The 13,509-nt window shown below is 37.2% G+C and overlaps 1 protein-coding gene across 6 annotated transcripts; it reads right to left on the reverse strand.

Annotated features, from left to right (window-relative positions):
• Positions 1-805: 805 nt before the first annotated feature.
• LOC107858583 (ras-related protein Rab5-like) lies at positions 806-13,503 on the reverse strand. Of its 6 annotated transcripts, XR_007052143.1 has the most exons (4): positions 5,781-9,968; positions 5,584-5,702; positions 2,131-2,224; positions 806-1,116 (listed from the first exon to the last, which is right to left on the reverse strand). XR_007052143.1 is itself a non-coding variant. In XM_047406513.1 (3 exons), exons 1-3 carry the CDS (start codon positions 10,051-10,053, stop codon positions 1,016-1,018), a joined length of 258 nt encoding a protein of 85 aa, XP_047262469.1. In that variant the 5' UTR covers positions 10,054-10,287; the 3' UTR covers positions 806-1,015. The 6 variants fall into 6 exon arrangements, 3 of the variants coding, with proteins under 3 accessions (XP_047262469.1, XP_047262467.1, XP_047262468.1); XR_007052142.1 differs by lacking the exons at positions 5,584-5,702; positions 5,781-9,968 and adding an exon at positions 9,991-13,503; XR_007052144.1 differs by lacking the exons at positions 5,584-5,702; positions 5,781-9,968 and adding an exon at positions 3,335-3,353.
• Between the last annotated feature and the right edge of the window lie 6 nt (positions 13,504-13,509).

The raw sequence follows: 13,509 nt of genomic DNA on the forward strand, positions 1-13,509 counted from the left end.
AAAAATAATAGGATAATGTATTTTCAAATTCAAATATTTAATATCCTTTAATTCAAAATATTTATTACAAACTCCTTAATTTATGTGCTAAAAATTGTCACATGGCTATTTTCATATGTTGCCACTTGACATCTTGTCTTATTTTAGTTTTATTCTTTTACATATATATAGATTTCAACAAATGAAAAGATTACACATTAAATGAAAATTCTAGTCATTATTATTAAGAGTAAAGGACAAAATAGGGTCCAAAGGTGGATGAGAAAAAAATTTTAAAGCCAAAAGTAGATGAAAAGGACAGTTTAGAACTCAAAGGTGCAAAGAGGACATATTTGAACCATTCCTAATACTTGAAGGTAGTTTAGGGTCTTTTCCATTATTTATATCAACAATTAGTGGGCGACGTAAATCTAAAACAAGTAGTGCTTGTCTACACAAGAATTTAAGATTGATCAACTCAACAACAAATCGCACCTCTCGTTGTCTAACCTAGAATTAAGATTGACTAAACTACAGTTAATCCTCCCTATAACAACTATTAAAACAATATTTCACTATAACGGATAGGATTCATTTGGAACTGACCTCTTACTCTATAACAACATCTCACTATAGCAGGCAAAAAATATCCAGACAAATAACACATTTCATAGCAGGCAAAAAATATCCAGACAAATAACACGGCAGTAGAAGTTTGACTGTATGAATAGCTGATTGCTGACTGATGAGGTGCTCCGATATTACTACTATTACACATCAAGCTCAGACCACTGAACGTCTGAAAGCCCCAACGAATACTAAATAGTTATATGAAAGATGTAATATATTGCTTAATAGCATACTGAAGCATGTCACAGAATCTCATTACATTAGGAGGGCCCTTGAAAAGAGTATCACATTGAACAATTTTTCATGAAATATTTGTACAGTGATGGTATGACACAATAAACTCTTAAAAATCATCACAAACACATTAAACAAAACCAACATTGAGCTAAGAAGCACCAGCAGAGATTTAAGAGCAACAAGAAGCAGTAGCCGGTGTTTGCGCAGGCCCATCCATAAGAACCATCCCAGATGGATTTTGTGCTGGCTGAAGCCGAGGTAGTCTCTTAGCTGTTAAGTGAATAAGCAGTTTTAAGAAATATTCAGGTTGATAAAAATGCTAGCTTGGCAGTTATATGCAGTAACTAGTCCAACAAAATCCAACTTGAAGACTATTGCAGAGAAATTTAATAGGAAAGATCAACCACCACGACATTTGGAAGTAACCAGCTATTCACTATAAGACAAGATCATTATCTCGAGAATGATAGAATTTAAGAGTGATATTACAATCAAACGTGTTTATACATACATACAAAGCCTGAGAAGCAATAATTTCAAAGGCCGCCTTTGTCATTTCTATGATCTAACACATGAATCGTCAATACTATGTATCATTATACAGATCGAAATTTGTAGCAGCATAAATAATACTCCTTCCGTTTCAGAAAGAATGACCTACTTTGACTTGGCACAAAATTTAAGAAAATAAAAAAGACTTCTGAATCTTGTGGCCTTAAATTAAGGTTGTATCAAATGTACCAAAATGCCCTTTAATCTTGTGATCCTAAACATGCCATGTGGAAAGTTGAACAGTATTGCCAAAAAAGGAAAGAGGTCATTCTTTTTTAAACGGACTAAAAAGGAAAGTAGGTCATTCTTTTTTAAACGGAGGGAGCACATGGTTTATTAGTAAGAGGATTGAAAACGCCAACCAAAAATTATATTATATATGTCAAGTACTGGCATTATTTCCAATTAACACATCTAACCAATCTAAAGATCCAAAAGAGCAGAAAAAAAATAAACACCACATTTTAAAACCATCATCTGCTGACTTATCAAAACTATCCTCCATAACCAGTTTAATAATTTCTAGTTCCCCTATTAGTATGTATCAAACTAACTTTTTGTTCCCAGTCATGACATGTCATACAAAATGCATACAAGTAGTGGCTTAAAACTGATAATACAACGATAGTGATATGCATAGCCAATAAGAGCGTAAACATGACTTCATATGCAAAGACCCACCACAAAAGCAAGCTGGCAGGCCATAACACAACAAATGAATGCAAGTATTACCTATTTCAGAGAAAACGTCATTAACATTAGCTGCAGTTTTTGCAGATGTTTCCATGAAGAAAAGACCATTCTCCTGCGCATATGTTTGTGCTTCCTGAAAAAGCAGTAATGCCACATATCAGTAGGATGTATCCCAGTAAAAGAGCTGTTATCCATAATACCAGTTCCGACAGAATGCTAATTGAGCAAGAACTTCGACATCTTCTGGATGCACATTTATGTAATTGAATAGATAACCCCAAATCTTGTAGACACAAATCTATATTTGTAAAATGGGTCACAGACATCAGAAATTGACTCACTAACCAACTGAATTTTAGACCATGACGTTATTTTTAACTATCCAACCCCACTTTATGAGAAAAAATCCAATGATTGTTCAATGCTATTTCTTCAACAGAAACATCCAAAATGCCAGCTTAACAAACTCACTGGCATCCAAAATGCCAGCTTTTGACATAGATAGGTTAGAGGAACTGCAGATGAGGTTAGGCCCCAAGGGCATGGCCCCAATAGTCAAAGTGTTGGGAGTACAATCAAAGTGTTGGGAGTACAATCTTGGGTACCAATCCCAGTAGAAAGAGCAGTGTGAGTTCTGCCATATACCTAAATTTTAGTTGTGGTATAGTTAGTACCCATACTGGTGGGAATGTAGATACCCAATTAATTAGTCGAGGTGCGCAATTCTCCACAGACCACCGTTATCAATAACATCCACCTCAATCCCAATCTAGGTGGGGTTGACTATCTGGATCCTCATTATAGATTGCTCCATTTAAACAATTTCATTCTAATAACCAATAGTGTAGGTTCTCTAACAGTAGAAATTCTCTAATTTTTCAGCTGACATACCAAGCTCACCATTGTTGAGAATTCTAGGTTCTCTAACAGTAGAAATTCTCTAAATTTTTTTTACTGACATACAAAGCTCACCGTTGTTGAGAATTTGGTTAGCGTATCCAAAACCATCATTTTTCACGATACAAAATAAAGATATCACAAATACAGATCTTCGGCATTAAATACGGAAACCTAGCGTTACAGCAAAATCAAGCTATAATAGTGAGAAGGCAGAAATATTTCAATTAAGAATCTGGAACAATACCAAACCACGGTAAAAGAAATGAAACAAGCGGAAAATTTTTAATGGAACTACAACATTAAACATGCAAAGCCGAAGTGGATGGGAGCAGAATTGCTTAACTCTAACAAACCCCAAAACTTTTCAAGAAGATCCTATAGGAAAATATTTAGTTTAGGTTTATCCTGTAAAATAAAATTCAATAAAAAATAAATAGAAATAAGAATTAATTCGAAATACTAAATAAGAAATAAGAATAAGGAGTCTTTATGTCGCGTTACCGAGGACCTCGTTTCAAAAGAATACGACACCTGGAGGCTTTAACAGGACTAACTAATAAAAAGCCTAGGACCGGAAATGATCTTAGAAACCAATCGCGTTTCGGAAAAAAATCTCAACATCATATTCGTCTAAAAGAAAAACAGAGCAATAGCATGATGAACTATAAAGTCTCCGGGACCTATTGTTAAGAATGAATTACTATTTTCATTAACAGCATTTAACCAACCCGGCAACCAGGATTTGGTATAATAATACAACTTTTTATATTTCTATTTATAAAACTAAAAAGTTTAGTTATCTATTCAAACAAGATATAAAAATTACTAATAGATTTAATGAAATCTGAAAAAAGCCCACGTTCAAGCACACTTGGAGAGCATAGTACAACGGAGAGTTGTATGCTGCGTTTGGAAAGGATGAATCGCTCCCGAAAAGGAATCTATTGGTTCTCTCCCAATTGGTTGGACCGTAAGTGCGATGATTTACTTCACAGGCGAGGTCCCTGGTTCAAGTCCAGGATGGCCTAGCTGCACCAGGGAAAAGAATAGAAGAAGCATTTGACTACTTCATGCATGCTCCACTTGGCTCGGGGGATATATTTGCATGTTTTTATTATGATTGAAGCATAGAGCCATCAATATGGGTCAGGCCCATTGGACTGGCCTGGCCCAGCTTGTAATTTGATAGGACTGGGCTAAGATTTTTACGGTCCGTTTAAGAACAAAGCTTTTTAGCTCGACCTAAATAAACCCGTTGGCCCGTAGGACTTGAGCAATACGGGATGGGCTGGCTTGTGGGCCAAACAAAAAAATAATTAAAAAATAGAATAGAGTACTAAGAATTTAAAAAAAAAAAAAGTCCAAGAATTAAAAAAAAAAAAAAGTCCAAACTCAGTCTATTTGGTCCATCATAGATATTAATTATGTTTATAAAATATATAAATAATTAAAATACAAAATACTAAATTTTTTAAGGAATCAAACATGTTTGATGAAGATGACATGACGATGTCGAACACGCCATAAGTGCCATCAGAGGTTTTTCTTTTTTCTTTTAGGAGTTCATTTTCACTTTTAATAGACTAAATATTGACATTTCTTTGTGTTTTATTGTAATCAATTAAAACAAAATTAGGTTAATAATTGTTATTTAGCTAGTTATACTATTACTCATTAACGATTTCGTTTGTTTTTTAACATCTCCATTTGGTTTGAATTTAGTGTCAAAAGTTATTTAATTTCACAAATTATTAGGATTTTTTTGTAAATTTGAGACTTGATTAACAAGTAGTAACTTCATGTAATATTATATTGTAAGTATTTATGTAATTAACATTTCAAAATTTAAATTAAGATTATAAAAATAATATATTTTAAAAAGTGGGTAAGCCCGTGGAGGACCGCAGCCCACGGTGTGATGGACTGGGTCTGCTATTTTCTGCCATGTCATGTTGATGGGTGAGCCCAGTCCAACCCGTCAAACTCCAAAGCCCGGATGGGCTGGGGCAGCCCGTATTGACTGCTCTATTGAAGTACTTAGATTTACCCACTTTCACCATATTTGTTTTTCCTTTTTAGGGGGGGACAATTGAGCAATCTCTGATAGTTAGCAAGTCACTTGGATCAAAACTCGGTGCATAATGGGTTCGCCCCTCAATTTTCCACTTAAATACCAGGCATTTGCCTGCAGTTATGATCGAGTCCACGACATGCACCTAATCTCTTCATCATATGTTGCACTTGTTGCCCAAACCACATTGCAAATTATACCTTAATAGCTCCCTGAGCTTACTAAATGTCCTCAAAGTGTCTGAATTGCTCATATTTTTTGTTGTGATTATTGGCAACTTCCAGCCAAAAAAGACCCTCGCTTTTCTTCTGAGTTGAAGAGAAGTTGGAAAAAGTACTCTGCCACTATTATTTTGTTTTGATAATTGGTAACATTGTATTCTTCAGCTAGAGGATATGCTATGCTGGAAACCTTTAAAAATACTTACAAGGATCCTAAGAATTCTAAAAAGTGATCTGAATCCCCTAATCCTATCTCTTTACAACAAAGAATAATAGAGATACCATGCAAGTCCATTTAACCTTGTGGATGGAATTGGATATATCTTCAAAATTCATACTATTGCTCTCCTTCCCCACAATCCACCAAATGCACTGTGGAAAGATTCCACCAAATCTTCTGTCTCTTGCTACCTCCTCTCCTGATCCAAAAACTAAACAAGTCAGATGCATGTTCTGGCACAGTCCATTTAACTTCTGACAAGTTGAGAAACATGTACCATATTAATTCCAGACGCTGGGATAGGTCCATAACCGTGACCAACCCAAGCAAATCCTGTGCTGTGAAAGGACAATGTAAGAAGAGGTAACTATTAGTCTCCCGTCTTCCCAAAGAACACCCGGGAAGTATGATCTTTCCTTTCCTCCTCAAAACTTCATGTGTCAAGCATGCCTTTCTAATAACCAACCAAGTAAAGCACTTCACTTTTTTTTAAATAAAAGTAACAGTTACATAGATATCAACATGTATACTACACAAATTGTGTAGTAATCCTCAAAAGGTAGCCAATCACAAAAAGGTCCTGAGTACTATACTAATAACAAACTACCTAGCACATCAAAATATCTCTAGTTTGTGTTAACATTTCCGGGTTACACCAAAAGTAAAAGAGGCCTAAGCAATTCATCCTGAACTTCTGAATTTTGCTATATTTTTCCTCAAAACATCTCTAATTCCTTTCTGCCCATATGGACCACCAAACATGCTGGGACAATCTTCCATCTCTCCTCCTTATTGGCTGCATTAGCATCTTTGTTCCAGCATTGTAAAACTTCCTTAATGCTACCTGGCATCACCCATCTAATTTTCTTGAAGTTGATAAAAAGTTTCCACAGCTGGTCAGCCCATTTGCAATGTAAGAAAAGATGAATGATTGTCTCTGTATGTTCACCAAACAAGTAACATCTTGAGCATAATTGAAATCCTCTTTTAGCCAGATTTTTTTGAGTCACAACTGCTTCTTTCGCCAATAATCAGCTAAAACAGGCCACTTTGTGTGGAGTTTTAACTTTCCATATCATTTTTCATGGCCAGCACTCCACCTGATTGTTGCAAGAATTTAGAACCTTGTAAGCAGATTTTATTGAGAATTTCCCCTTGCTTTCAGGTTGCCAAACCAACCTGTCTTCCTCCTCCACAAAACCATTGAACTGCGCAAGTGTGTTGTAGAATTCTATTATTTTCGTCAGTTCCCAATCATTCAAAAATCTTCTAAGGTTGAGATTCCATCCTTGTACATTCCACATATCCACCACTGTTGCTTGTTGTTGTTGACACAAGCTAAAAATTTCTGGATGTAGTTGTTTGAGAGGGGCTTGACCATTCCAGTTTTCATTTCAAAATGAGTTCTTTCTACCATTCCTGACCTTGTATCCCAGTTTTGACTTAAATAAAGGCCAGATCCCGATGGACCTCCAAATGCTACATCTATATGGCGTAGATACTTGGTTTGTTGTCCAGTTGCCTTCTTCTCCATATCTAACTCTGATGACATTTTTCCATAGCATATTCTCTTCTGTGGCATATCTCCATAGCCACTTCAACATCAAACTCTTATTGTGTGCTTTCATGTTCTTGACTCCCATGCCTCCTTCCTTCCTTCTTGTTAGTCAATTCTTGCCATTTCACTAATTGGATCTTCGTCTTGTCTTCATTGCCTTGCCAGAGGAAGTTTCTCCTTAAAATATCGATCTTGTTAATGTGATCAACAGGGACAGAAAATATAGACATCATATAAGTGAGGATTGCATCAAGCACAGTGTTGATTAAGGTTAATCTTCCCCCTAATGATATGTACCGACTCTTTCAATTTTTTAACCTTTTCTCACATTTTTCTAGCACACCATTCCAAATCCTTTTTGATTTGCTCTTAGCACCACAGGCATACACAAATAGTTTGTAGGTAGTTCACCCACCCTACCACCAAAAATATTTGCCAATTCTTGAATGTCATTCACCTCATTCACTGGATATATGTAGCTCTTCCCCCTATTAATGTGGAGACCTGATATTGCTTCTAACGAGATAAAAATAATCCTCAGAATCAAAACTTGTCTTTTTGAGGCCTCACAAAACACTAAAGTATCATCCGCATATTGTAGATAAGTTATTTCTCGGTTGTTCACTAGCCTGGGGTTTGCCTGAAATCCTTTGATCCAACCATTTAATCTGGGAGTTTGAATCATGTTGCCCATTCCTTCCATTGCCAAAATGAAAAGAAAAGGGGATAACGGATCCCTCTCTGTGAGAGGAAGAATCCAATTGGGCTTCTGTTTATCAAGACTGAAAATTTTACTGCAATAATACAGTGTTTGATCCACTTTATCCATTTGGTACCAAAACAAATCTTTTGAAGGAGCTCAAGCAGATCCAGTTTAGATTATCAAAAGTTTTTTGGACATCAAGTTTGCACAAAATTCCTGGCTCATTACTCCTCTGTCTAGCATCGACACACTCGTTAGCTATTAGAATTGCATCTGTGATTTGTCTTCCTTTAATAAAAGTCATTTATTGTCTGTCCACCACTTTGTGTATCACCTTCTTCAACTGTTCTGCTAACATCTTTGATATGATCTTGTATACGCTCCCAATTAAACTGATTGGCTTGTAGTCGTTGAGTCCAATAGCCCCCACTTTCTTGGGAATAAGAGCCACAAATGTAGAATTGTAGCTTTTTCAAAAAAAAACCTTCTGCATGAAAATTTTGTATAGCTGCCATCACATCTGAGCTAATTACCTCCCAACACTGATTGAAGAAAGCCATAGTGTACCCATCTGGCCCTGGGGCTTTGTCCCCTGCACATGATTTGATACTTTGCAGGATTTCGTGTGGCTCAAAGGTGGCCATTAGCATCTCATTGTCTCCGGCATCAATCATTAGGCAATCTCTCATATTGAACTGTGGTCTGCATTCCACTGTTTCTATGTAAAGCTCTTCATAGTATGAAACTATCTCTTTCTTAATGTCTACTGGGTCTGTCAAAATATCCCCTCTCATTGAGACTTTGTCAATGGTGTTAACCCTTCTGTGTGCATTAGCAGTCCTATGGAAGAAATTTGTATTCCTGTCACCTTGTTTCAACCATAGCGCCCTAGATCTTTGCCTCCATGCAATCTCTTTTTTCTTGCAATATCTTCAAATTCCATATTTAGAGTCAGTCTTGTAGCTAATTCTTCTCCTCTCAACCCCCTTTGTTCTTGAATTTCTTCCAACTCAGCTAACTATTTAATAACATTCTGCTTTAGTAAACTAAGGTTACCTTGAATAGTTTTACTCCATTCTTTCAACTTTTCCTTCAAAGCTTTTCGCTTGAAGGCTAAATTGTAGTCAGGTTTGCCAAAACAATGAATAGAGTCCCACCAGATCTTAACCTTTGCCCCAAATTCTTCAGTTTGCAGCCACCAGTTCTCAAACTTAAAGTATGTTTTGGTGTGTTCTCAGTCACCACATTGCAGTTAAAGTGGAAAGTGATCAGAGACCCATGGAGAATCGACTGCTTTATATTTCTAAAGCTTGTATCCCATTTTTTTGAAATAAGGAATCTGTCCAATCTTGTTGCTATTGTTTGTTTGTCCCCCATTTTCCAAGTGAACTGACCTCCTATTAAATCTAGATCTACCAGCTCCAAATCTACGATAAATTCAAAGAAGTCTATCATTGCTTTGTTGATTCTGTTGCAGTTTTTCTTTTTCGATAGATATCTAACTGTGCTAAAGTTTCTGCATAAAACCCAAGGACTTACGAATAAACCCCTGACTGCACCAAGTTCCCCATGTTTCCTCCCTCTCTTTACGATCATTAGGTGCATACACACCTGTTAGATGCCAAGAGAAGTCTTGATTCTTACCACAAAATTTACAAGACACTGAATAAGAACCAAGACTACTAACCTCCCCTTCCCAATCTCTACTATCCCACATTATGATAATTCCACCCGAGGTTCCACTGGCCTCTAATCGGGCGAATCTAACCCATCTATTTCCCCACATGTCCTTCACTTCCTTGATATCCCCCTCCACTTTGGACTCTTGTAAACATATTACCTCCGTTTTCCAAGACTGGATCATGTTTTTTAATAAAAGCCCTCTTTCGTATACAATTCAACCCCCTAACATTCCAGGATACTATGTTGATCTTCATTGATCAAGTATAGCCAGATATCCCCCCTTGGTTCTAGTACCATTACTCATGAATCTGTTTCCCATTTCTAATCCTTTTAATTCTTGTGCCCCCTTCTTTTTAGCATTTGTATGGTTCTGTTGTTTGTCTATTCTTTCCTGTTTCTTGCCATCAATTTTCATGAATAAGGCTAGCGCCTCCTTGAAATCTTGAGATTCTACCCCAAATTCTTTGCTAAGACTGAGGATATGCTGATGAATCCAGATTGGAATGTTAAAATCTGGATCCAATTTTTCTGTTGGAAACTCACATTGAGTGGAGTAGCATCCTCCCCTGAGCAATTCAAATCTTCTACTTGTTCTGTTATTTGCATGTCACCAAGTCATGGAGATTCTGGGGATTGGGATTCTTCGGTGATATATTTCACCATATTTTGATTAAACTGGGCCTCTCCTTCTACCTCCTCCCCATTCGCAATTGTTGTTGTATCATTTCCCGTGGCATTTGATGTGTGGGTGTTGATAGTGTTTTGATTTGATTTAAAAGTTGTATTTGCAAGTACTTTAATATTAAAAATGCCCTCCAGTTGGGCCTCATTTGATGAGGTTTTTGGTTGAGCAGTAATAAGTGGGTCTGCAATTGTTTGGCCCATATATGTCTTCTGGATGGTTTGTCTCATCCCTAAAGTTTGTGGGCCCTCTTTGGACAGCCTGTTATCAAGTAACCCTTTATTAATACTGCCCCCTTCATACGATGCTCCCACGTAGTCTACTGAATGTAGATGTGGCCACTTCTCCTTATCTGATGGATAAATATTTCTCCCCCCATTATCCACGCGACTTAGCAACGCAACTTATCTCCTCTTCTCCCCCAATTTGACAGTCACCCGCGCCTCAACCCATACCGGAATATTGTAAGAGAATCCATCACTATCTATTTCGATCTCTCTCAGAACCCTCTTGCCATCACCTCTCACCTTGATGCGTGCCCAGTAAAGGTGATTCTTCAAGGTTGTATCTTCTTCAGTTTCCACATAGCCCCCATAGAGGTCGCCAACCATTTTGAAAAAATTTTGCGACCATAATCTCAACGGAAGACCTAAAAGTCTTATCCAAACCCAGTCTCTCTTGATATCATCCGACCAGCAACCAGTTGCTGGATTCCACCATTCCAGCTGAACCTTATGTTTCTTCCATATCCATTCCCCCGACAACACATGCTCTGCCACCTTCCTTGATGGAAGTACGAAAAGAAATTTCCCATCGTTCATGGCAAAGATAGTGACTCCGAATACTGTTTTCCAAGTATTGCAAGCCCATCTACAGACGTTGTTCAGTGTTGGAATCTCCTGTGCTTGTCTTTGGAATGTACCGATTATGCATCTGCCAAGTAGGTCTTTATCAGAGATCGACAAGCCCCAATTGATGTTAATTTTGTTGTTGTTGATCTGAGAACTCTTTGCCACCTCTGTCGTCCATCTGTTGCTGATGAAGGCTTCCTTGAATGAAGATTCAAGTTGTTTTGTGCTGACATAGTCTGCTTCTGTTACTATACTTTGTGCATTGATGAACTTGACTATTTTCTGAGATATATTTCCCCAACCTCCATTTAATGTGGTCTCCGGTGTAATGATGACAGCTTTATGTTCCCCTTGAATAGAAATAAAACTGATATACCTTCCATTCTCATTGTATTTAAGGGTGCAGAAGAATTCCCAGAGATTATCCTTTATGCTCCATCTCTTAACTGTCTTTCTCTGTTCTTTTGTCGCCTCAATAAATACAAATGCTATCCACTTCAAAACTTTATGGCTAATCTTAACTTTTCTCATTACATATCTGCTGGGTTCTACCCATTCGTACCAAATCTCTGCTTCTGATTTAATTCTAGTAATGTCGTATGACTTAAAACCTGCATTATAGTAAATACACTCTTCCTCCATGGTGTAGTTCCAGATTACACTTAAACTTTTGTTAGTGCTGTGTTCCTCCAAATCTTTTTCCCCAGACTTTGGTATCTGCTGCTTTGTAAACTGCATTCCTTCTTGTATGCCCTGTCAACTGTGAAGATCCTGTCCTCGCTGTGAGACCATCTTACTGCATAAGGCACTGTTGATGCCTGCAAAATCACCCACTTCCTCCAGCAATTTGGCTACTCTCTCTATTTCCCAATCATTCAGTAACCTTCTGAAGTATAGGTTCCAACCTTGATTTGTCCAGCATTCACTAATCATTGCCTCAGAGTTGGTGCACAATATAAATAGATCAGGAAACAGGTTCTTTATGGGGGTCCCTCTGCCGCTATTATACACACCATCTCCCAACAAAAGGTTGCTCAATATTCCCTTCCCTTCTCCTGCGCGGTCCACATAACACTTCAATTGCAGAACTCTTTTAATTTATCAATTATGGATCTTCCCCCTTTTTATTCCCTCCCTCTTTAGCCATCCAACACCACTTTGTCCTTGCCCCCAATACTTTCCCACTTTTTCCGCTTTGCTTTTTACTGGTCCTTAAAGATTTCACCCGTCCCCCTGTTGCCAAGAGTGCCCCTAATCCACTTTACCTATATATACATGCATCCTTCATTTACTTTAACATATCTATGTCAAAGAGGTATGATATGAGTACGGTAATTACAGAGGATTCTTTAAAAGACACCAAAAACCCACCACCACTAACACCCCACCCTTTCATCTCCCAAAAAGAAAAGAGAACATGTAACCTTACTGAATACATGCATAGTTCCATATTGGGTTACCAGTAACTGAGTCTGTGTAATGTCAGTCTAACTTCCTTCCCCTGAGTTTTTTGTTTTTCTTTTTAAAATTCTATCTTTGCTTTGCTTGGTTTTTTATTTCTTATTGTTTCTCTCCTCTATACTTCAATTTCAGATTGTGTTTCCAAAAACATTTTCCTACTCATTCATATGGAATATAGTACTTTTCTTGGTGAGATTTCTAACATTGGGTGGTTGAATCTATGAAAGGCGCGCAGCTCAATACAAGACGGAAACAAAATTAGAACAAGAAACTTGCAAGTATAATCTGTGTTTACTTCAAAATTAGAAATTTAGAATCAACAATCAAGAAATACTGATATTTTAATTTGAGACGAACAAGAAAATTATCCTCAGTCCACACTAGAAACTAAGAGTAGGAATTAAATGGCTCCATTTCAATCCATCTCAAGGGAATTCTTATTAAGGCACAAATGCATAATCAGTATTCTTATTCAAGCACTCAGGCACAATTAGCACGCTAAAACTTCACTGTATCTGGTATCAAAGCCAATTGAACAGATGAGAACCACGTACCACTCGATTTTCATGCTCAGTGAATGAGCTTCATATCATTGCTATACATGAAATCTCTGCCACTACACTGATAACCCACAAAGAACCTGAGCTATTATAACCTTAAAAAACCAAGTACGAAATACAATCTAGTTGTTATCCACACTATGTGTGTCAAATGAGGGCAGCAATGTTTTATCCTCAAAAATGAAGTTACTCTATACCGCTTTAAATCAAAAAATCAATCAATCCTAAAATGGAAAGGCACTATTCTTGTGATATATTACACTTCTACCTTAAGAAGTGATCAAATCACGTAAACTAATATTTGGTCCTCGTTCTCTATTCCTTGGTGCAATTAAAGATTGCACGTCAACTTTTTCATCAACTCTAACTGACAGAGAGAGTGAGCTGGGAGCCGAGGACCCCCTTTTTTTTTCCCAAAGCAACCCCAAGAAGATAAAGGAAAGTGGGGAAAGGGAAAAAGAAAGAAACATAAAAGAGCAAACCAACAATGAAGATTTAAGCACATGCA

The sequence above is a fragment of the Capsicum annuum genome, chromosome 2, assembly GCF_002878395.1.
Source record: "Capsicum annuum cultivar UCD-10X-F1 chromosome 2, UCD10Xv1.1, whole genome shotgun sequence".
Classification (NCBI taxonomy): domain Eukaryota; kingdom Viridiplantae; phylum Streptophyta; class Magnoliopsida; order Solanales; family Solanaceae; genus Capsicum; species Capsicum annuum.